Source organism: Setaria italica, chromosome II (genome assembly GCF_000263155.2).
Source record: "Setaria italica strain Yugu1 chromosome II, Setaria_italica_v2.0, whole genome shotgun sequence".
Classification (NCBI taxonomy): Eukaryota; Viridiplantae; Streptophyta; class Magnoliopsida; order Poales; family Poaceae; genus Setaria; species Setaria italica.
Genome location: NC_028451.1, coordinates 44,153,101 through 44,176,399, shown reverse-complemented (window position 1 = coordinate 44,176,399; position 23,299 = coordinate 44,153,101). Strand labels below are relative to the sequence as shown.

The 23,299-nt window shown below is 50.5% G+C and overlaps 2 protein-coding genes and 1 pseudogene across 2 annotated transcripts; 1 reads left to right on the top strand and 2 right to left on the bottom strand.

Moving 5' to 3' along the window:
* The first annotated feature begins 2,274 nt into the window (after window positions 1-2,274).
* LOC101759557 lies at window positions 2,275-4,221 on the top strand (annotated as a pseudogene).
* A 6,711-nt stretch (window positions 4,222-10,932) lies between these two features.
* On the bottom strand, window positions 10,933-13,486 carry LOC101761825 (subtilisin-like protease SBT1.7). Its single transcript, XM_004958071.2, has one exon. The coding sequence runs from the start codon at window positions 13,484-13,486 to the stop codon at window positions 11,162-11,164; it is 2,325 nt and encodes a 774-aa protein (XP_004958128.1). The 3' UTR covers window positions 10,933-11,161.
* A 4,982-nt stretch (window positions 13,487-18,468) lies between these two features.
* On the bottom strand, window positions 18,469-20,914 carry LOC101761433 (subtilisin-like protease SBT1.8). The gene has a single exon (XM_004958070.1). It carries the CDS (start codon window positions 20,902-20,904, stop codon window positions 18,589-18,591), a length of 2,316 nt encoding a protein of 771 aa, XP_004958127.1. The 5' UTR covers window positions 20,905-20,914; the 3' UTR covers window positions 18,469-18,588.
* Between the last annotated feature and the right edge of the window lie 2,385 nt (window positions 20,915-23,299).

Here is a 23,299-nt window from a genome sequence, read left to right as displayed (position 1 = left end):
GGGGTTGCGTCGCGGTCAGCAGTAAGCAGACCGAGGATCGCTAGGATCTGAGCCTCTCGGGAGTCGTCAGGCGATCTCGTTGTCAGGCATTATTGTTGTTAGCGTTGACTCGGACATGGGCCCAAGGATAGTAAAGCCGCATCGACTACGGGAGTCCAAGGGCCAAGGCTCAACCAGCAGCCGCAGAAGGCTGTTGGGTGAGGTCCGGTCCATGTGCAGCTATTTTGGGCCTCGCTGTAGTAATGGGGCCCAATGAAGTACGCTGATCGGATCACGTGCTATGCTACTATGCTAGCAACTACCAAGTGTAACTCCTCTAAAAAAAGCAAGTGTAACTCAAGATCTAAAAAAAAAGCAAGTGTAACTCAAAAAAAAATTGCTGCATGTGCAGACAATACCTTATCGGTGGAGAGAGCAAAACAATACGTGCACATTTTCTTGGATTCATCCAACTATCCAAGTGCCACCTGCTCACTGACCTACTCTCCCCTTATAAACTGAGGTACCCTACCTAGCATAGATCCACCATCGCCTACATCAACTCCATTCGAAGTGAGAACAGCTTGAGGTTTCCATGCTAAGATTAGGCTAAGTCTTACAAGTTGTGATGGGTAGTACTTATTTAAATTACATGCATCTAATCTACACCAGAAAGATAAGTTCAGGAATATATTTGCTTATACTAGTATTTCTTTAGGAAAAAGGAAAGTGTGGCCGCAGTTGGTGGACCATCTTCCAATGAAGATGTACAAATTATACCAATGGTACATGGAGGTTTCAGCCAATGATTTACTCATGCTCGAAGTTCGGATTAGAGATCAACATTATTTCCGTGGGGAAAACATTATAAATGTGCCGGTGGAGAATTTCTTTTACCTTTACAACCAAGACGAACTTTACAAGTCACTCATCAGTTCTTGATTTGTCCAAATTTCAAGATATCTTCTTGCCTTTGATATTGAGTTTTATGAATTAGGAAACTTCAGAAAAATCAAACCTAGAGAGCGAAGGTGGACAACATGCAGTACTCGTACAACTACGGTGCCAATGCTACTGATTTATTAAGGTGCTATTGAATTTTTCTGGATGGCAACATTGCTAAACAACCTCCCAGTAGTGGGAAGGCGACCGGTGTCGCCAATGGATCGGATCTAGTCCTGAGGAAGACAATCAAACACAACTTGTCTTGGGACTTTGGAAGAAGCGCAACGCCTTTTTTTTTTGCACAAATAATCACCCACCTTGGTATTGCTCGCAAAAAATAAGGAGGCATGGAGCCGGTGCCTAGTGGGTTCAAAGAGACTGAGGCACCTCGTTCCTAGCAATTAATAGTTTTTTTGATCTTATTTTTTCTCTTGGTCGACTGCTTCTATTTTTATTGCACGGTGCTATCTTTTTTATCAATAAAACAAATGGTGCATCGTTAAGAAGAAGAAAGGTAGTGCACCAGCTCTGCTCCGGGAAATCGAACGCTGGTGGTTGCTGTGTATAGCCACATCGCTTGCCAGCCGAGATATAGCAAATTCTCATTTGGTTGGTTCTACTCCTAACTTGAGAATTATATTAATAATTTAATTATTCTTGCTTAAGTTGCGACGAACAAAAATAGCAACATTATATTTCAAAACAGAAAAAATAGCAACACAACTTAATCTTCGTGGAATATGACGTGTAGGATCTTGTTTGAAAAAAAAGATTTTGCATGGTTAAACTTTGGCTGGAACTAAACATTTGCCTAATCATGTCTAATAAGAAACTATTGCAGATCAGACTGTGACGAAGTATGTCATAGTAGTACTCTAGTACAGCCACTGCAGTGCATGGACCAAATTGATGGCTTCATCCTCCAGCCAAACAAAATGGAAAACCCATGGAAAGAAAAACCATCTATTGTGTGACTGGAGTCATGGGACCGGCCATAAACATGTGCACTCCTGTGGTAGTATTCGGTCCCGGCTGTTCAGCCCTTGGCTGACATTTTGGGCGAATGAGAGCTCGCGCGAGTATAAATAACCGTGCATCCCTATGCATTTCGTCGCCCCAAGCCAAACCTCCCTTGCATCAACAGTGGCGTCCAAAACCTCCGGTGCCTTCCGTTGCTTAAGCCTTTTGCTTCTGCTTGCACAAGCCTCGGCCTCCGTCTCAAAACCAAGCAGTCCGAGCAGCTTTCACCACGAGCACAAACCTCATCAGCCTAAAACCGCCTACATCGTCCACACCGATCACCTCACCAAGCCGTTCCACTTCGCCACACTCGGGCACTGGTACACCTCCATGGTGTCCTCCCTCTCCACGGCCGCCAACTCCAGCCGCGTGTTCTACGTGTACGACACCACGATGCACGGCTTCGCGGCCGAGCTCACCGACGACGAGGCCCGGCGCCTGTCGAACACCACGGGCGTGGCCAGCGTGCACAAAGACAGGTTGGTGCACCTGCACACCACCAGGTCCGCGGGCTTCCTCGGCCTCGACAAGGACTTCGGCATCTGGCCGGACACGGACTTCGGCAACGGCGTTATCATCGGCTTCGTCGACAGCGGCATCTGGCCGGAGAGCGCCAGCTTCGACGACACCGGGCTCGGCCCCGTCCGGCCGAGCTGGAAGGGCCGGTGCGTCGACGGCGAGCGGTTCAACTCCAGCATGTGCAACAACAAGCTAGTCGGCGCCAGGTTCTTCACCGCCGGCCCCAGCGTGACGAGAGACGACGACTTCATGTCCCCGAGGGACAAGGCCGGGCACGGCACGCACGTCGCGTCCACGGCCGCCGGCTCCGAGGTCCCCGACGCCGGCCTCTTCGGGTTCGCGCGCGGGGTCGCTCGGGGCGTGGCACCCAGGGCGAGGGTCGCCATGTACAAGGCGTGCGTCCTGCACTCCTGCAGCAGCGCGGGCGTCGTCGAGGCGATCGACGACGCGGTGAAGGACGGCGTCGACATCCTGTCCTTGTCCATCGGAGGGCGTGTATATCTTCGTCACCTGCTCGGCCGGCAACTTCGGCCCGCGGGAATACACGCTGAGCAACGTGGCGCCGTGGATCACGACGGTCGGCGCTGCCACCGTGGACCGGGTGTTCCCGGTGAGCATCACCCTTGGGGATGGCCAAGTCCTCACCGGGCAGTCCCTCTACGCCCACGCGACCAACCGCACAGAAATGATCCCGCTGTTGCCCAGCAACTGCTCCAACGACCTTGTGTCGGACAGGATCACGGGCAAGATCGTCATGTGTGCTCGCGATTTCGGCGTTTATCCGTCATACGGCGTGGCAGTGAAGATGGCCGGTGGCAGCGGGCTAATTTCCGTCGCCCCCCTGGATCGGTGTATGGAAGGGCTCATGGTCCAGGCGTTCACCCTTCCGGCAGTCACCGTCAGCTCCCGTGAAGCCGACAGGCTCGCGGTGTACATCGACTCGGTGCCAGATCCGGTGGCGTCGTTCTGCTTCACCTCATCACCTTCCGTACGGTCACCAGCGAGAACCGCGCGCCGGTGGTGGCGTCCTTCTCGTCGCGCGGGCCCAACCACATCGTCCGCGAGATCCTCAAGCCGGACGTCATCGCGCCGGGCGCGAACATCCTCGCCGCCTGGCCCGGCGAGTCGCCCCTGACACAAAGCAAGAGCGACGCGAGGCGAGCAAGCTTTAACATCGTCTCGGGCACCTCCATGGCGTGCCCGCACGTCGCCGGCGTCGCGGCACTGCTGAAGCACAAGCACCACGACTGGACGCCGGCCATGATCCAGTCGGCGCTCATGACGACCGCCGCGACGCTCGACAGCCACGGCCAGGCCATCGCGGACAACAGCCACACCAGCAGCGGCGTCGCGACGCCGATGGCGGCCGGGGCCGGGCACGTCCGGCCGCAGCTGGCGCTCGACCCGGGCCTGGTCTACGACGCCGAGGAGCAGGACTACGTCGACTTCCTCTGCACCTTGAACTACACCGCCGCGCAGATCAGTATGTTCGTGCCCGGCTTCACCGGCTGCACGAGGACACTTCGCGGCGGCGCAGCCGGGCTCAACTACCCGTCGTTCGTCGTGGACCTCAGCAACGGCAACGACGTCCGCGTGCTGAAGCGAATTGTGACGAAGGTGTCGAAGGGTCCCGAGACCTACACCGTGAGGGTCGTGGCGCCGGACCAGGTAGCGGTGACCGTCACACCACGGACGCTGCGGTTCGACAAGCAGAATGAGAAGAAGAGGTACAAGGTCGTGTTCAGGAGCAAGAATTGAGCAAGGTCGTGTTCAGGACCAAAAAAAGATAGCACCATTGTTGCTGGACAGACAAAGTTTGAATTTTTATCCAATGGACGGACGAAACTAGTGTTTTAATTTTTGTCCTATGGGCGGAAGAACATTCTGCCGAGTGGACAAAAAAAATACGGTATGTCCAATGGACGATCAAAAATTGAGCTTTGGTCTATTGGATGGAATTTTCGTCCTCCAATGGATGAAAATTCAATTTTCATTCACCAATTGGGCAAAATTTCAATTTTGTCCTCCCAATGGAGTAAATACTATTTTCCTCCACTCAACAGATGCTGACGCTATACTTTTATAAATTTGTGAAACTATATTTCTAATTTGTGGAGTATTTTTATAAATAACTTACGTAATAGTATTAAAATAAAAAAATCCAATATCATTATGTTTCTCTTGTCTGAGTTGATCGTGAAATGGCATGACATTATGTATGAAACGCAGACTGCAGAACCTCGTTACCATACCGATATTTACAATGTTTTTATCTTCACGAATGAAATCAGAAAAAAGAAACAGATTTTCGTGATAGGTGCCATGGATTTCAAGTCGTCCGCGGTATATTCAGGCGCTTATGGCAGTAATCACCCCTCTGGTAAAAAAAACATAATTAGATCCTAATAAATTCTCGTAAGTCTATTAATGACTAAAGGGAGTAGTAAATAATCATTGGCATAATAAGGTACCGAATAAAGTATTATTCAGGTAAATCCAAATATAAGATTTTCCACGTTTTGAAATTAAATATTTTAGAAGCTATCAATAGTCAACGTTTCGAAATGATTAGACCTTCTCCAAACGTCAATTATTTATGACCCAAGGGAGTAGTAAATAATGATAGACCTAGCCAAGAAAAAGAAATTAAGAAAAGAAAATATGAATGATCAATGAATACTAAGCCACATATATTCAGCAGGCCAGTATGTACTATTATACATAAACTTGGGCATGGCAACTTTTCAGCCTCGTGGAAATGCACTGCTGTTTCAGAAATCCTGAAAGCCCTTGACAACACACCTGCATAGCTTTCAACCCTGCGCGTCACCACCACAGACTGCGTTTTCTGTTGGATCCATCCTTTTCTGTTACGGTATATGATTTTCTTGTTCAGTTGCTCTTCTGGTGCCTTCTGTTGTTTTCAGAGCCTTAGCTCCGATGGAAGCCTCAGCTCTTGAAAAAATAGCCGTGCAATTCTCAGCCAGGCAATGCTGCAATCTGGCCACTCGTGATTGCATTTAAGTTTCTGCACGCAAATGTAAATATGTAATGCTGCACTCTTTTGGTCAAAATATTATTCCATAACACGCCACGGGTAGCAATTATTCCTTTGGATTATCATCACACGCACGGTCACCTACTGTCTCATTCTTCCTAGATCTCGGCACACGGTAGTAGTAGAGAGACAGCAATGGATCGGGGTCGCTGCCGCATGTGGGGAATGAGCTCCAGCTACACTGTGGAAGAAAATAAAAGCAAACAAACAAATTAGTAGAATATATGGCACTGTAAGTGAAAACTGAAAGAAGAAAGTCGCAAGAGGCTCACCAACACACATAGTGTAGGTCCGTAGTGGCGGGACATGCCGCGGGCGATCGGCAGGAACGCAGCCCAGAACAGACTAATGGGTGGGCGATGTGTGTATCCATTTATACCCCTATCTAATATGTGGCACAGACAGATAACTGATGACAAGTTCAGGATCGCACTGAACTTGTCCAGCACTAAGCAATTGGACTATGACGGTGCTATGTGTTAAGAAATCTGAGCAGGAGAACCTCATGTAACATCCTGACGGCGGCGCTCTTGGTACGTGGAGGGGAGGACACTCCAAATTGTCAACAATAGGGCCTTGTGCTTTGTTTTGCTCCAATATCTAAATGGTTAACCAAATGGGAGGGGGAAATGTGGCCGGACCAGTCGCTCATGGTCATGGCTGTCAACACATTCAGTCATGGAGAAAATGAACACAGGAGGCTGCCGCTACTTATACTAGCACCTCTTTTCTGTTATGTTCTTCTCAGCTAAACTGATCGGATCGCAGCCAGGGAAGTATGATCTGCCCTCTCCATGACAAACGGCAAAGAGAGATGGGACGAGCAGTAGGAGGCGAGCTTCGTGTTGCCCCGCACATGTTGCGTGGTCCAACGGGTGCGCATTTTCTGTTTTGGAGGAGGATTTCTGCATGAGTGTTTGGGAACTGGACCAAATTGTTCTCTCTTCCCAAAGGGATTACACAGCAAATTGGTGAGGCTAAGGCGAGTCTCACTGGACAGTTTCATTGCACAAGCATGGAGAGTGAGAATTGTTAGTAGATGGTGCATGCATAACGTGCGTGCGGATTCCGGCTACTTGAGTTATTGGATGCCGACCTGGTGTTTTTAAAGACGGAGCTGTAGACTTGTAATGCTCTTTCATTAAACGGAGAGAACAGACAAATAAGAGAAGCGGTGCTAAGGCCGAATTGGTAATCCTCCTCTGCTGATTCCAGTGTATGTGTTCGCCTTCATGAGCGAGCTCTCCCCTAGGCTTGTTCTAACACTGCACAATTCTCGGTCTTTTTCGCCCACCTCTTGTGTATATGTGCCCCTCAATTAGCAAAGTAGGATATTGGAGCGAAACAAAACATCCATACAGCGTACAGTGGGGAAATGTGTGCCGAGAAAGATTTCACGGCTGTTGGACACCACGTTGACTGACATGGCCGTGTTCTCCGCATCCTGGGCAGCAGCGCCAGGTTGTAGATGGCCGCGCCACTTCACGATACTGGGCCCGCCGTTGGTTGTTCTCCAACGACCTCCTCCCTGCGGTGTCCAAGCGTGACGGCAAACGAAGCGGTGCTCAAATTTCACTATGTTCTGATCAGGTTCCTCTCACCAAAGCACATAGGGAGCAATTTCGGTGGCACTATCACCGCGCAGATTAGCGGACGGAGTTACATTCGCCGGAGAATACGTGGCAGAGGTAACGGAGCCCAGGGGAGCGCTGGATTTCCGTCGTCATCCGGCAGGCATTCGTCACGTAGGGGAAGAAGGGCGCCAGGGGCAGCAGGGGCATGTAGCTCCGACCAACTCCTGCATCCTTGATCGAGTTGATGTCGCTCCGATCGCTGACAATGTGCGTCTAGTGACCCCCGGCTCGTCTCTATGCCCACCACCTGTGCATTGGTCGATCAGTCGATGCCTAGTGAAGACTGAAGAACAGAGCATTCGGATGGAGAAGCACCGCATCAATGGCTACGAAGATCGGATCATCCTAATTATTTCTACCGTGTCTTTCCTTTTGTCACTTTCTTAAATCTCTCTCATCTTTTATTTCTTCACTGTCAGTCTGTCACACATTAAGCTGATTTTCCCCTGTTGTGTTGATGGGTAATGATTCTAAAGATAGCGATCATGTACTCATTTAGCAGTCATCCGTTTCTTTACCAGATTCATGCAAAGTTCTCAACCTTCCTTCATATTCCAAAGAACCACCGCCGCACCATCTCTTCTCGATAAACGACTATTGGCGGCAAGCATTCTGAAGTTGTGATTGCCTTTTCCTGGGCAATAGTTGTATGGAAACAAGAGAAGTAATAAGCTTAGAGGATTTATGATCATAAAAAAGGAATAATTTGGGTTGTGGGCTTGTGGCTGTTGACTAGAAATGGTATGACATTAAAAAATTTCTTGTTGATTTTACTTGTTGCACATGTATGTAAAATCATGATAGTTTGTGGAAATCCTACCTTACTTATTGCAGTGATTGTGATGGCGACTGCAAACAGGGAGTCTAGACAAAGGTAACAATGTTGTTTGAGAATAGGTGTGTACTGCATGACGAACACAATGAGTTTGTTTTCAGTTCAACCACTAACATCCAATCAGTCAATGCTATAGTATTGAATCTGGTAGAGTTTTGGAGGAGTAGGAGTTTCTCACTTATATCCATATTTTCTGCTGGTCAAGAAATCAAAAGTGGCTACAATTGTTGGTGACAAAACTTTTTAAATATTGCCAATGTTAATATTTGCCTCAACAGCAAACGAATTTTCAGATTTGTGCTCTTAGATAGACTAGCAAGTAACAAATGATTTTTTTATTTGGGGATTTGTTTACGTGCCAGGTTTTAGTTTATGTGCGCCCGCATGGTTGTGGTATTGTATCTCCATTACTCAAAATAAGCATCGAGTTGTCAGTTTGTGCATTGCATTTGCAGCAGCACTTTTCAGAAAGAAACTGCCTCCACTCTCCTTGTCTCGCCTGAAAATGTCGACTCACGCAACACAGATGGAATGTATACGTGATGATGGGGGCATTTACAAGTCCTAATCACACAGAGAATGTAAACATTGTAATTTATTACTAGCATTTCAACTTCGATTCAGGTTCAATGAAAACAAAAGACATTTTGACGAGGTACTGAACTCTGCATCTATTGCTGAATTTGTTTCCATTTTCATGATCAACTCTACCAAGTGAATACTATGATATGATGAAGCCTTTACTTGACACCAGATGTCAAAGTGAACACACGTCTGAGTTGCTACACTTTATTCAGCGCCAGAACAGGCCGCTGTCAGATTTAGCTCCACATGAACACAACGGGGCTCCTCACTTGATGCACGTCTCTTATGAAGAGACAAATTATTTTTAGTTTGATGTGGTAGCGTGAGTGAGCCACTGATCATTTCTTTGATAGTATAAACTTTCTCCAATTAGGAAGGGAGACAGATCAAGCACATGGTCGTGGCACTTGAATGCAATCAAGAAAGTGCGGACATTCTGTTTGATCTCCGCACTAGGGACTAATATGGACAGTGCGTGATCTTCAAAAATAAAATAAGAAAGAGATGCAAATGTTCATGATAAGAGGGAAGTGTCTTGATTTTGCTCTATGAATAAACACAGCAAATTCATGGATGAACCTTGACTTTGAAGCAGTAGGGGTTGGATCGACTTGAGAAAAAGACACTCATTTTTCACTTTCCAGAGACTCCAACTCATCAAGATTATGATTCCAATGAAGAATGCACAGCTAGAGAGTTGAGGAAATGTTGGATGATTGCAGTATCAGAAGTTCAGAACTTGCAGTGCAGCTGAAGCTCAACAAGGCCTAGCAGAATTGCAGGGCAGGAACAGATAGACTATTGCTCTTACCATAAAGCAAGAGACTAGTGACATATTCTCTCTTCCTGAAAGACCAGCTCGGCAAGTCGTTCAAAGAAGCCAGTAAGAACACCATGTGTTTTAACTGGCTAGATGAATTCCAGAGCTAGTGGCTCGCCTGCCTGATGAACTGGTGTGTGCCCAGTGACAATTTTGTAAGCCTTGACTGAGGAGAAAACATGTACTAGCCCAAATGTCAGAGGTATGTAGGCACTGAGTTAATTTGATGCATCCTGCAGTCTATCATTCTTGGCAAAGGTATGCAGCTCAGGGGAAAAAATTGCAAGGAACAATTCCAGCCCCACATGTCGTTGCAGAACATGCTTGTGCTCCCCTCCCATCACCAGTTACGCAGCTACTGCAGTCTGCAGTAGCGATACCTCTGTGAAAATTTAGGAATTTTACCACATCTCTCCACAAGAAGGATACTACCTTCTTCATCTCAGGAATTGCAACTGGTATCATGTTTACTGGCACACAATGACACAAGTACGTCCAGCCATCAGCCAAGTAACCAGAGCAGGCTCGCTCATCATCCTCCCTGCACCAGCGCGACGCAATCAGAGAACCAGTTTATCTGCCCCCATAGCCCCGTTGACCGGCCGCGGATCGGCCACGCCTCGTCCGAGGGAGGCGGCGAATCGTGCTTCCGCCCCTTGCGGTTGCGGCAGGAGCCAGCGAATCTCCGTTGGACCAGAGGAGTGGAAAGCTTGTGCTAGGGTTTGAGGAGGTGCAGGGGACGGATGGGTTAAACCTTCCGCTTGCACTGGGCGGAAGACGACGCCGCCGTCGGCGGCGGTGGCTCAACGGGAGGGGGAGAATCAGAATGAGCGCCCATCCGCCTCCCATCCGGAGGAGGCAGGGTGTTTTCCAAAAAAAAAATACGAACCGTAATTTTCACATGACACCCCTTCTGAAAATATATCTTCCGGTAATGTTCCAAAACCCCTCATTTGGATCGCAATTATTAGTTGCGATCCAAATTAGGGGGTTGTATGAAACAAATCTCAGACGGCATGACGGCGGCCGACGAGGCTGCGCGACCACTGGGTGCCGCCGCAAATCCCTCCGTGATGCCTCCGGCACCTCCATTCGTGGACAGAGAGCTCTCAGACGCGGCTCGGGATCCGACATTGCCGGCCACAAGCGCCGCTGCCTCCGGCCGGCACCGCCAAGCCGCCGCCTTCAACTGGAGGAGAATGAGAAGACGACAAGCAGCAGCCATGGAGACCCAGCGTCGGGCCAGCCCTTGTCACTAGGGCGTGGTGGTGTTCTCCTCCTCCTCCTCAATGGCAGGCCCTCACCCTGGAAGACTTGGATTCTGAAGAACAAGAACTCGCTGTTCACCTTACCGTTCAACTGGAGGATATGGAATTCTGAAGTAGACAAAATGCTTACCAGGCCAGCTTGCAATTGCAATTGTGTCATGTTCAGGCACACAAGTAAGTTTAAGACAACACAAGAAAACTTAACATTATATAGCAATTATCAACATCGACAAAGCTCACAAACTGCACAAGGGTTCATACCAGCACTAGAATTTTACTGACACGAAGAAGGTATCATATTAGCAGTTTAGCACTACAACTTTCATTCATGTTGAACTCTGCGTCTCATGACGTTGAACTCGAGCAGTTTAGATACAGTGATATGCAACCTTTTATTACTGGACACCAGATGTGAAGTACACCACCAACAAGTAACGAACACGTCTGCGCTGGCCTGACTTTATTCAGCGCCTGAAACAGAACAGGCCGCCGTCAGGTTCAGTTCCAGGTGAACACGACGGGGCTCCTCACTCGATGCGCGTCGTTTTCCCACACGATGTGCCCGAACTGCATCTTACTACCCGCGCCATGCGCACCAGCCGAGCTGTTCTTGCTCTGGAACACGACCTTGTAGCTCTTCGTCTCATTCAGCTCGCCGAACTCAAGCGTCGCCGGCGTGACGGTCACCGCCACCAGCTCGTCCGGCACCACGACCCTGACAGTGTAGATCTCCGGACCCTCCGAGACCCTCGTCACGTTGCGTGTCAGGACACGGACGTCGGTGCCGTTGCTGAAGTCCACAACGAACGACGGGTAGTTGAGGTCGCCGACGCCGCCGGGGAGCGTCCTCGTGCAGCCGGCGAAGTCTGGCACAAACATCCGGATCTGCGCGGTGGTGTAGTTCATGGTGCAGAAGAAGTCGACGTAGTCCTGCTCCACGGCGTCGTAGACCAGGCCCGGGTAGAGCGCTAGCTGCGGCCGGACAAGCCCGGCCCCGGCCGCCATCGGCGTCGTGCTGCCGCCGGGGCGGGCGTTGTCCGTGATGGGCCTGCCGTGGCTGTCGAGCATCGTCGCCGTCGTCATGAGCGCCGACCGAACCATGGCCGGAGTCCAGTCGGGGTGCTTCTTCTTCAGCAACGCGGCGACGCCGGCGACGTGCGGGCACGCCATGGAGGTGCCCGAGATGATGTTGAAGCTTGATCTTCTCGTGTCGCCGTCGGCGCGTGTCAGGGGCGACTCGCCGGGCCAGGCGGCGAGGATGTTCGTGCCGGGCGCGATGACGTCCGGCTTGAGGATCTCGCGGACGAGTTGGTTGGGTCCGCGCGACGAGAAGGTCGCTACCATCGGCGCGCGGTTCTCGCCGGTGACCGTGCTGCAGGTGAAGCGAAACGACGCCACCGGGTAAGGTTCCGAGTGGATGTACGCCGCGAGCTTTTCGGCTTCACGGGCGCTGAGGCTGACAGCCGGAAGGGTGAACGCCTGGACCATGAGCCCGTCCATATGCTGCTCCACGGTGGCAACGGAAACTAGCCCGCTGCCACCGGCCCTCTGCACTGCAACGCCGTATGGTGGAGAAACTCCGAAATTGCTACTGCACACGACGATCTTGCCCATGATCCTGTCCGGCACCAGGTCGTTGCCAGTGCAGTCGCTGGGCAACAGCCGGACCATTGGTGTTTGTTTGGCCGCCTGGGCGTAGAGAGATTGACCGGTGAGGACCTGGCCGTTTCCAAGCGTGGCGCTCACCGGGAAAACCCGGTCCACGGTGGCGGCGCCGACCGTCGTGATCCACGGCGCCACGTTGCTCAGCGAGGACTCTAGCGGGCCAAAGTTGCCGGCCGAGCAGGCGACGAAGACGCCTGCCCGCACGGCGCCGAACAAGGCGATGGACATGGTGTCTTTGTAGAACTCCGAGGCGCCACCTCCGATGGACAAGGACAGGATGTCGACGCCGTCGTTCACCGCGGCGTCGATCGCCGCGACGATGGCCGTGAGATCGCATCCGCCGTCCTGGTTGCACGCCTTGTACATGGCGACCCTCGCCCTGGGAGCCACGCCCGTCGCGGTCCCACGCGCGAACATGAACAGGCCGGCGCCGGGAACCTCCGCGCCGGCTGCCGTTGACGCCACGTGCGTGCCATGGCCGTAGGCGTCCCTTGGCGACTGGAAGTCGGTGTCCACGTCGACTGCTTCCGGGCGTGTGCCAGCGGCGAAGAACCTGGCGCCTACTAGCTTGTTGTTGCACATGCTAGCGTTGAAACGCTCGCCGTCGTCGCACCGGCCCTTCCAGCTCGGCCGGACGGGGCCAAGCCCGGTGTCGTCGAAGCTGGGGTTCTCTGGCCAGATGCCGGTGTCGACGAAGCCAATGATGACGCCGTCGCCGAAGTCCGTATCCGGCCAGATCCCGAAGTCCTTGTTGAGGCCGAGGAAGCCCGGGGACCTGGTGGTGTGCAGATGCACCACCGTGTCCTTGTACACGCCGGACACGCCCGGAGTGCCCGACAGGAGCCGGGCCTCGTCGTCGGTGAGCTCGGCGGCGAAGCCGCGCATCACGGTGTCGTACACGTAGAAGATGCGTTTGGAGGTGGTGGCCGGGGAGAGCGAGGCCACCATAGCGGTGTACCAGTGCTCTGGGGTGGTGAACTGGGACGGCTTGGCGAGGTGGTCTGTGTGCACGATGTAGGCGCTGGAAGGCTGGGGATCGTGCTCTTGTTGGCAGCCACTCGGACCGCTCGGAGGTGGGATGATGACCGAGTGAGCGAGCTGTGCGAGCAGAAGTAAAATGGGTATGCAATGCAGGAGACTGGGGGACTTGGACGCCATTGTTGATGCACGAGAGGTTCCGGCTTGGGAAGACATGGCGTAGGGATGCACTGGTATTTATACCCGCATGAGCACTCATTTGCCCAACCTGTCAGTGACATGATGAACGGGTGCGGCACTAGTGTTGCCGTTTCGTACTTCCCAAAAGAAAAGAAAAGTATTATGCTGTGTACTTCTCTGTTAACTTTGTTTTTTTTTCCCTTTCATTGCAACATGACTCATAAAGTTTTTGTCATTTCACCTAATTTCCTGTCCATTGGATGTGCTTCATGGTGCCATCTTTAGTTGCGGGTGAAACGTTTTACGATTTTTGCATGGTTCTTTATGATACCATTTTTAGGGAATGAACACATGTTTCATGGACATGTCAAAATTACAATATACATTTGTACCAAAATTATAAATTTGTGCAGCAATAATTAAGGATAAACATCATGCAATTCAGATGATTTTTCTAGAGATAACAAATTTTGGACCTAACAATATGCAATTTTGGTAAATAGTATGGAATTTTAGGCTAAATAGTATGAAATTCAGGTAACAAAAGTGGGTGATATGACAAATATCTTTCATAAGAACGATGCATACGAATTTCTAAAATTTTTGGACATATCCTCTCCTCTTAAACCTTCCTTCCCCATGCAAATGGCTAGCTCCCGCACGCACGTCACCACTCTCGCCAACAGAATGTTGTAGCTTAAAATTGCCATCTTGCTAGCTAAGTATAGCTTTGGCATGGCATTTTAATCAGGCAACTCCCGCTCTTACGAAGAGACAAAATTATTCTTAGTTTGATGGAGTAGCGTGAGAAGCAACATTGAGCCACTGATCATATCTCTGACAGTAACATTTCTCGGATTAGAAGGGGAGGCAGGTCATGTGTATGCTGGCACTTGGATGCATCCAAGAAAGGGCACGCATTCTGTTTCGATCTGGACACTAATATCCTTCAGGATGGGTTACTAAAACTTGGCGCCTTGGCGCCTCTGGTGCCTGTAATTGCTTCCCTTCTTATTAATTAACGTTGGGAATCATTATGGGTCTTTCGGAAAAAAAAAAGACACTAATATCGATGGTGTGCTACCTTCACAAGTACTCCCTCCATACTCACAAAGAAAGTCGTTTTGGACAGCGACACGGTCTCCAAAGTATTACTTTGACTCTTTGTTTTTATAAAAATATTTATCAAAAAGTGATATATGTATAGTTTTATGAAAGTATTTTTCAAGACAAATCTATTTATATGACTTTCACATTTCCAAACTCAACAACTTAAAAGTTATTCATAATTTATATTCCCAATGTTTGACCCAAACCTTGTCCAAAACGACTTCCTTTGTGAGTACGGAGGGAGTAGTAAGATAATTACAAAGAGACAAGAAATGCTCATGATTGAGGCATGCGATTTATATTCCACAAATTTTAGGCTCGTATTTGAAGTTGCTACTGTACTATACGTAAAAATTTCCAAGCCTTGTAACTTTTGAAGATAATGAAGTCACGAGTTAAAAAATTAAAAACAATTAGTTGTCGGTACCATTACCATACAGTCTTCATCGAACCGGAGTTGGCATGCACCAGATCAGAGTGGGACTGTGGGAGTTCTAGTCCCTGTATTGCACGGATCGCAAAAGATGTAGCGCTCCCGTCCCGGCTCGGTAGGGTCGGACTCGAACACGCACCAAACTGGCAAACTCCACCGATTCCAGCCCCCGGGCACGAGGCGCAGCCGCAATCTGCACCTCCGGATGACGAAGCGAGCGGCGTCCCGATCCCATGTCCCGTCACGGCGGGCGGCCAAGCGGCCGAGTGCCCTCCTCGACGATCCGCCACGCCCCTGCTGCTCCACATCCACCGCCGAGACGAATCTCCCCACCTGGGGCACGAAGCGCGCGCGCACCGCGCCCCACGATCTGGTCCGTGCCCACGACTGGGCGAACGGCCTCGCGGGCGGGCCGGCGTGGCTCATCTCCGAGCGCGTCCTCGCCAGCGACGTGGCGGACTACGTGCGGTCCCGCGCCGTGTGCCGCGCGTGGCGGCGGTGCGCCGCCGACCCCCGCGGGCACGGCGCCCTGCACGACAGCCGCTTCCACCCGCGCCGATGGTTCATGCTCCGGGAGGACGTCGACGCGCCCACCCCGCACCGCCGGCGGTTCCTGAACGCGTCCACGGGGCAGTGCGTCCAGATGGACATCCCCGAGCTCCAGGGCCACTGCGCGTTCGGGCCCATCGCGACACCAGGTTCAGGATCATGTCGGTCTTGTCATTCACAGGCCGCTTCTACTGCATCGTGGAAGGTAAAGTCATGGTAGTGGAGACTGCAGGAAACCAGCCACCGCGGCTGGTGGTGGCCGCCGAACTGCCCATGCCGACCTTTCCCCATGGGGACGCTCTGCAGCTGGTGGAGAATGCCAGGGAGCTTATGCTTGTGCACCGTAGCATGTCAATTTACACGAGGAAGTATGAAGTGTACCGGGTTGATTTGGAAGCGAGGAAGACGATACCTGTCCATGGCCTCGACGGGAATGCCATGTTCATTGGCATGTTCCGCGCATTGTCAGTGAGCCCTAAGGTGTTCCCTTCTATCAGCGCCGACACCATCTACCCAGGCTTTGAATTGGATGACAGGACTGGTCGGGGCAAAATCGACGCCTACTATCTGGCGGATCGAAGCATTGAACCCTCCGCCTACAGCTTGGTAAAAGGCCCTCGTAAATTTAAGAACCGGGCTCTATAAAAGCTGGACAATAATATTATATTATTTTAAACTAAAAATAAATAAGACTGAGTTGGATTGTAAATGAGACATACCTACCTACAGCTCTTCAAGCGGGCTCAATCTGGCACGCCCTTATATAATCATTGACGTTCTATCCTTGTACATAAGAAGCTGTGTCGACAAGTACGATGACCAGAAGTCATGTCACACGTGCTGTGAAAATTGTAGAAAATACTTCCTCCGTTTTAAATTGTAGATCGTTTTGGCTTTTCTACACGCATAATTTTAATATATGCATCTAGGTTATGTAATAAAAAAACCAAAACGACTTACATTTTGGAACGGAGGGAGTAATTGTGTTATGTGATGTGAGGAGTGTATCATCAATTTTTTGAACTGCATTGTTTATTGTTTGCAACATTTCCTCAAGTTTATCATCTAATGGAAATAATATATGGAGCCGCAATCTGATTGCAGCTTCTTCTTTTTTAAGAACAGAAAGGACAAGGCCCTCAAATTATATTATATTACAGAAAAGGAAAAAAAAGAGTATATGTACAAGCATTGAATGAAAAAGAGAGAACATGAAAAGAACTTGAGAATATAATCTAGCCAATCAGAAATCCGAAGGAAGTATCTTGATTTTGCTCTATGATGAATAACACCACGGAATTAAACTCAAGGATAAATCTTGACTTTCAGGCCAACTTGATGGAAGAGACATTTATTTTCCATTTGATGAACTGGAGTGTGCCTGTGCCCAACGACAGTTTTGTAAGCCTTTGACTGAGGTTAAAACAGGATTACCCCATCTATAAACCCAAATAACCGAGCTAGCACTGAAACTGGCAAAATGAATTTCTGGAATGCTTGCAGAGAGGTCTAGGTGGAAGTAGTTCTGTAATTGAGTTACATTTGGTTCCTCATGTAACATAGGAAAACTATTGCTGCAAGGAACAATTCCATCCCAAATATTGTTCCAGAACATGCATGTTTGTGCACCCGTCACCAGCCACTGCAGAAGCAATACCTCCGTTCTGTTCATGTCTTCTGTCTAGCAAATTCACCACGTGTGGAGAAATTGCAAGTAAATGCCAACCACAACCAGCATAGTACTTCTGGCTGTCAAAGAACCACCTTAAGTCAGGCAAGCAAGCACTGAAATACCGAACAGTTTAAATGTTACTGTACTTTATATCCCAATTATGGATGAAAAAGCGGGGACCTTCTTGATTATAACGGTGGCATTGTTAAAGCAAAAATAGAGCTTTGTGGCCTGATTACTTCCCTTACCTGCTTCCCTACGTCCGGTGGAGTAACTACAGCAGCACGACGCAATTGGAGGCCCCTCCATCTGTCACCACACTCCCAATGACCAAACAACGGCGGGGGATCGGCCACGCCGCGTGCGCAGGAGGCGGCGCATCGCTCGCTTCCGGCCCTTGCCGCAGGAGCCTGTGAATCGCCTTTGGATCGGACGAGTGAAAGGCCACGCTACGGTTTGCGGAGGAGCATGGGATGGAATGATGGATGCGTTGAACCTTCCTCTTGCAAGGGACGGATGACGGCGCGGCCGTCGGCAGCGGCGGCTCGCCGGGAGGAGGGGGACAATCAGAACGAGCTGCCCACCTGGAGAAGGGCTTATTTGAAAATACTATGGGTTTTTTTGTGAAATAATGGATCGCGATTAATCATCACGATCCAAAATAGGGTGATTTATGAAAATATTAATCGCGATCCAAATTAGGTATTTCTCTGCAAAATGTCCCTAGCGGCGTGACGGGCCGGCCGACCACCGTTGGCCGCCGCGAATCCCGTCGAGATCACTCCCGCGCCTCCATCCGTGGACAGAGATCTCCCATACGCGGCTGCGGATCCGTCACTGCCGGCTACGCTCGCGCCGCTGCATCCGGCCGGCAGCACCAAGTCGCCGCTTTCAACTGGAGGAGAACGAGAAGAACACAAGCATCAAGCAGTAGCCGTGGAGAGCAAGCATCGGGCCTGCTCTCGCCACCATGGCGTGGGGGGGTCCTCTTCTTCTCCTTCTCAATGGAAGGTCCCCACCCAGGAGGCCAGGAGGACATGGATTCTGAAAACTCTCCGTTGCTCACCCGGAGGACCGAGGCCATGGAACTCTGATGAATTGCAACTGTGTCGCGTGTTCAGGCACACAAGCAAAATTAACAGAACACAAGAAAGATTATATAACTATTATTAACACCAGTAGCTCTCACAATCACAGAGTCACAACAGAGGATACATGTCCGATCAACTCATCAACATAGCTTCACTTCTTATTCCAATGATTCCAATGGAATAGCTCTCTCACAAGTCACATCACTTCTTATTCTACTGCAAGTCTGCAAGTTTCTACTGGAAGTCATCAGTTCCAATGGAAGGCCACTGGGCTCCTGACACGATGGTTCTCGTTCTCCCAGCTGATGTATCCGAAACCCCACTCTGTCTTCTGGTTTCCACGGGCTTCATTTCTGAATTCCACCGTGTAGCTCTTCGTCTCCTTCGGCTCCTTGAACTCCAGGGTCCTCGGCGTGACGATCACCTTCACGTGCTTCGGCGCCTTGACGGTGACATTATACGTCTCGGCCTCGTCGGACACCTTGGTCAGCGTCCGCGTCAGCGTGCGGACGGCGGTGCGGCTGTCGAAGACCACGACGAAGGACGGATAGTTGAGGCCGGCGGGGCCGCCGGCGAGCGTCCTCGTGCATCCGACGAAGTTCGGCACGAACACGCGCAGCTGCTCCGGGGTGTAGTTCAGGGCGCACAGGAAGTCGACGTAGTCGCGCTCGCCGGCGTCGTAGACGAGGCCCGGGTCCAGCGCGAGATCCGGGTGGACGTACCCGGCCCCGGCCACCAGCGGTGTCGCGGCCCTGACTTCGTCGTGGCGGCCAGCGGTGGCCCCGTCGTCGCGTATGCGCCGGCCGCGGTTGTCGAGCGTCCAGGCAGTCGTCATCAGCGCCGACCGTACCATGGCCGGCGTCCAGCTGGGGTACTCCTTCTTGATCAGCGCCGCGATGCCGGCGACGTGCGGGCACGCCATGGACGTCCCCGAGATGATGTTGTAGTCGGCTGTCCTCCCGTCTCGAACTCGGTCGTCTCCCGACACAGACGCGTCGCCCGACCAGGCCGCGAGGATGTTCACTCCCGGCGCGACGACATCGGGCTTGAGGAGCTCGGGGACGATCGGGTTCGGCCCCCGCGACGAGAAGCCCGCCACCACCGGCGCCCTGTTCTTGCTGATGACCGTCTCACAGCCAAAGCTGAAGGACGCCACCGGGTTGGGCTCCGAGGCCATGTATGCCCTGAGCTTCTCGCCGGAGGTGTAGCTGAGCGTGAGACCCGGAAGGGTGAATGGATAGGCCGTGCTGCCATCTCGAGACCACTCGCGAGGATCCACATCAACTATGCCTGCTCCACCAGCATTCTGCAAGAGAATGCCATACGCGTCGGTTGCGCCGTCCATGCACACCACGATTTTCCCCATGACCGTGTCGGGCGTCCAGTCATCAGGGGATCCACTGGACACTAGCGGGATCATGGCTGTTCCCTTGGCCTTCATGATGTAAAGGGACTGGCCCTCGAGCACGACACCGTTCCCAAGCGTGAGATTCGCCGGGAACAGCCGGTCCACGGTGGCGGCGCCGACGGTGGCCATCCATGGCGCGAAGTTGATCACCGTAGATGATTCCGGTCCCGCGTTGCCGCCGGAGAGGACGACGAAGATGCCTTGGCGCTCAGCACCAAAGGTGGCGATCGCGACGGCGTCGCTGTGAAAGGAGCGCGGCGGGCCTCCGAGGGAAATGGAAATGATGTCCACGCCGTCCTTCACCGCGGCGTCGATCGCCGCGACGATGTCCGCCCCTGAGCAGCCGTCGGGGTCACACGCCTTGTACATGGCGATCCTCGCCTTGGGCGCCATGCCCCGCGCGGTCCCTAGCGAGAACATGTTGAGGCCGGCGTCCGAGACCTCCGCGCCGGCGGCCGTCGACGAAGTGTGGGTGCCATGTCCTACCTTGTCCCTCGGTGAAGAGACGCCGCCGCCGCTCTTCCTAATCGCCCTGGCGTCCGCGCCAGCGCTGAAGGCCTTGGCCCCAACCAGTTTGTTGTTGCACAGGCTGGCGTTGAAGTCCTCGGTGTCGACGCACTTGCCCTTCCAGCTCGCACGGACGGGGCCGAGCCCGCTGTCGTTGAAGCTTACGCTCTCGGGCCATATGCCGGTGTCGATGAAGCCGATGATGACGCCGTCGCCGAAGTTCGTCTCGTTCCAGGCGCCGTTCTTCGGGTCGAGGCCGACGAACCCCGGCGACCTCGTGGTCTGAGGGTAGAACAGCCCGTCCTCGTACACGCCGTCGACGCCGGGGGCGCCTGACATGCGCCGGGCCTCGTCGCCAGTGAGCTGGACGGCGAAGCCCTGCATCACAGTGTCATAGGTGTACAGGATGCGGCTGGTGTTGGAGGGGTGAGGTGAGTTGTCTGCCACCATGGAATGGTACCAGTGCTCGAGGGTGGCGAAGTGGGGCGGCTTGGCGAGGTGGTTGGCATGGACGATGTAGGTGCTCGATGGCTGAGGCTTGAGAGAAGCGTGGTTCTTGATCTTTGAGGCGAGAGCGGGGTCGGTGAGCTGCACAAGGAAGAGGAACAGTGCTAAATGGCGCAAGAGCTTTGTGATGATGGACGCCATTGCTGGTGGATGTGTGAGCTCGGTGGTGAAGGAATGCGGGTCCTGTGTGGGCTTTATATAGTGCTTGAGCCCTGTTCATCTGCCACCCTGGAAACCTGCTGCTACACAGCACTGTGGTTTCAAACTTGTGTGGTGGTGGTCATGGTGGATTGACACTAGGAGAAGAAATTTTGCTCGCCAACAAATTAAAAATATAAGATAGTGATAACATGGGGGATGATATGTGGGCGTAGGACCATTTTGTCAGTGATAACAATGTTACTTTATATTGTAAAATATGTCTTTTTTAACAATTATTGTACAATATCTTTGTAGTAATTTGGGCAAAATTTGCTCGACATTTGATATTGGGAAAATGGACGCAATCCAACCAGTATGAGTTAATTCTAGGACTATTTCCCCCCTAGAATTAACTCATACTGGTAAATTCTAGGACTATCAGACACTTGTAAACACAGTTCCTCTATCTGAGAAGATAATCATTGTAATTACCATTTGCTGTAACCTTTCTAGATTAGCTCTGATTGTGGATTTGTAACAATTGCTGTTGCCCTCTGTGGCTCTAGGGTAAACTTCAGTAAGGGGTTGATGGATTTAATTTTGGTGTTTTTTTAGAGTTGTGAACCTATGTAATATTAGTATCCAATGTGAGACTACTAAAACTTGTCCGATCTTAAGGTAATTGTGTGCTCATGCCTAATGGGCATTACCTGCACGTTAGATGAGTTTCTCCCTCATAAATAAAAGGGACATGACTTTGTGTATGATTACTGCGTCAGAGAGGTATACTAAAAAGATGTAGAGTTATGTGTACCCAGGTGAGGAGCTCTGCAAAAATAATTTGGACATTGTTTTTTGCAATTATCAGGCTAAATTCATCATACATTGTATTTTTTTGTTTAGAAAAATGGAAAAGTTCCAGCCTATGCTCATCTTATAGTGCATAAAACTTGCAGTTGCAGGTAAGTGTTTCACAAGACTTGGGTTTGCATATACCAGTTTTTCTTGAAATGCAATGCAACCAATTATCTCGGACTATACAGGCAAGGGGACCGAAAATATGTAAACACCCTGTAGCGTGCAAGTCGCATCCAGTGCGACCGAGCACACTGAAGAAAGCATTAGTGGATATTCTGGGCTATAGAACAAAATCAGTTTCTGGAGCTTTCTTACTTTGGTACACTATATAGGAATCTATACATAACTCAAGGAAAGCGTAAGAATTTCGATATCGTCAGGCCGCTAAATATAGAAAAAGATGACACATATATAGAGAGAATATGAACTCTGAAATACGAGTATCAGATTAGGGATGGACAGAAATAAACACTTAACGGCCACCTCCCAAATTGACAGCACCATGTATTCAGACGAGAGGCCATCCACGAGACTTGTCCGGCCTCAAATATCCTCTTGGTTCAATCAAACCCAGTTCCACCAGAGATTACACATATTAAAAAACGGTGGTCATTTAGGTTTCTTCCTGTGTAATCAATCCTGAAATTAGTTGCTTGCATCTGTCTCCTGATTATCAAAATCAATTATGGTACATAAAATCGCTTCTTCAGCCATTTGTAATGAAATACAGTCACATGAAAACAATTCAAAATGGATCTGAAAAGCTGTGTATTGTTCCGAACGATGTGACCAATTGAAGTTTTCTTGCTCCTATGCTACTTTTGATCCACACCCAACTCGCTGCATATGCTCGTGAGTGCTGCAACACGCAAAAACAGCCAAGAAGAGTGTTTGTGTAGGACAAACCTTACAAAACAGGTTGTACAATGCAAGATTGGCACACTTCTGAATGTGACTTGTAAATTGTAATCGTAACAGTTTCGCGGTCATAAAGATCCGTGGATAAGTACCAAGTGTACTGAAGAATTAATTTGCAATGGTGTAGATGAACTTATGGTACAATGTTAGTATCATAACTCCTAAGTGACACTTCAGTAATCCTAGTGCAATAGGCAAGGTAGCAGTGTTCTCAACTAGTGCAAAACGTGTAGCAGTGTTCTCCATCTTTCCTTGATGTAAAAAAAGGTATCTACATTTAGAAGCAAAGCGTGTAGCGGAAGCTTCGAAGTTGCAACAAGTGCCGCGTTGTACATACCTTTATTATATTGCCATCGGAGAAAGAAATCCTTAAAAATGAACTGCAGCTGCTATTATTCAGCACTTGGACAAGAGTTATTTTCAGCTGGAACTGGCGAAGGAATCAGCGCAAAACCAGGTGAGAGTTTGGAACTTTCTCCCAATTGTACAAGACCTGCGTTTGAATGTAATAGGGTTGGAAGGTGATAGATGACAAGTGGACATCAGGACATGTTCCTTGATGAATTTCATGTTCATCAAACCACTAGAAAGAGGCCAGTTAGCTTTCATACCATGTATG

Excerpts from the sequence above, each read along its gene's own strand:
- LOC101761825 (XM_004958071.2), bottom strand. The coding sequence starts at position 13,486 with ATGGCGTCCAAGTCCCCCAGTCTCCTGCATTGCATACCCATTTTACTT.
- LOC101761433 (XM_004958070.1), bottom strand. The coding sequence starts at position 20,904 with ATGGCGTCCATCATCACAAAGCTCTTGCGCCATTTAGCACTGTTCCTC.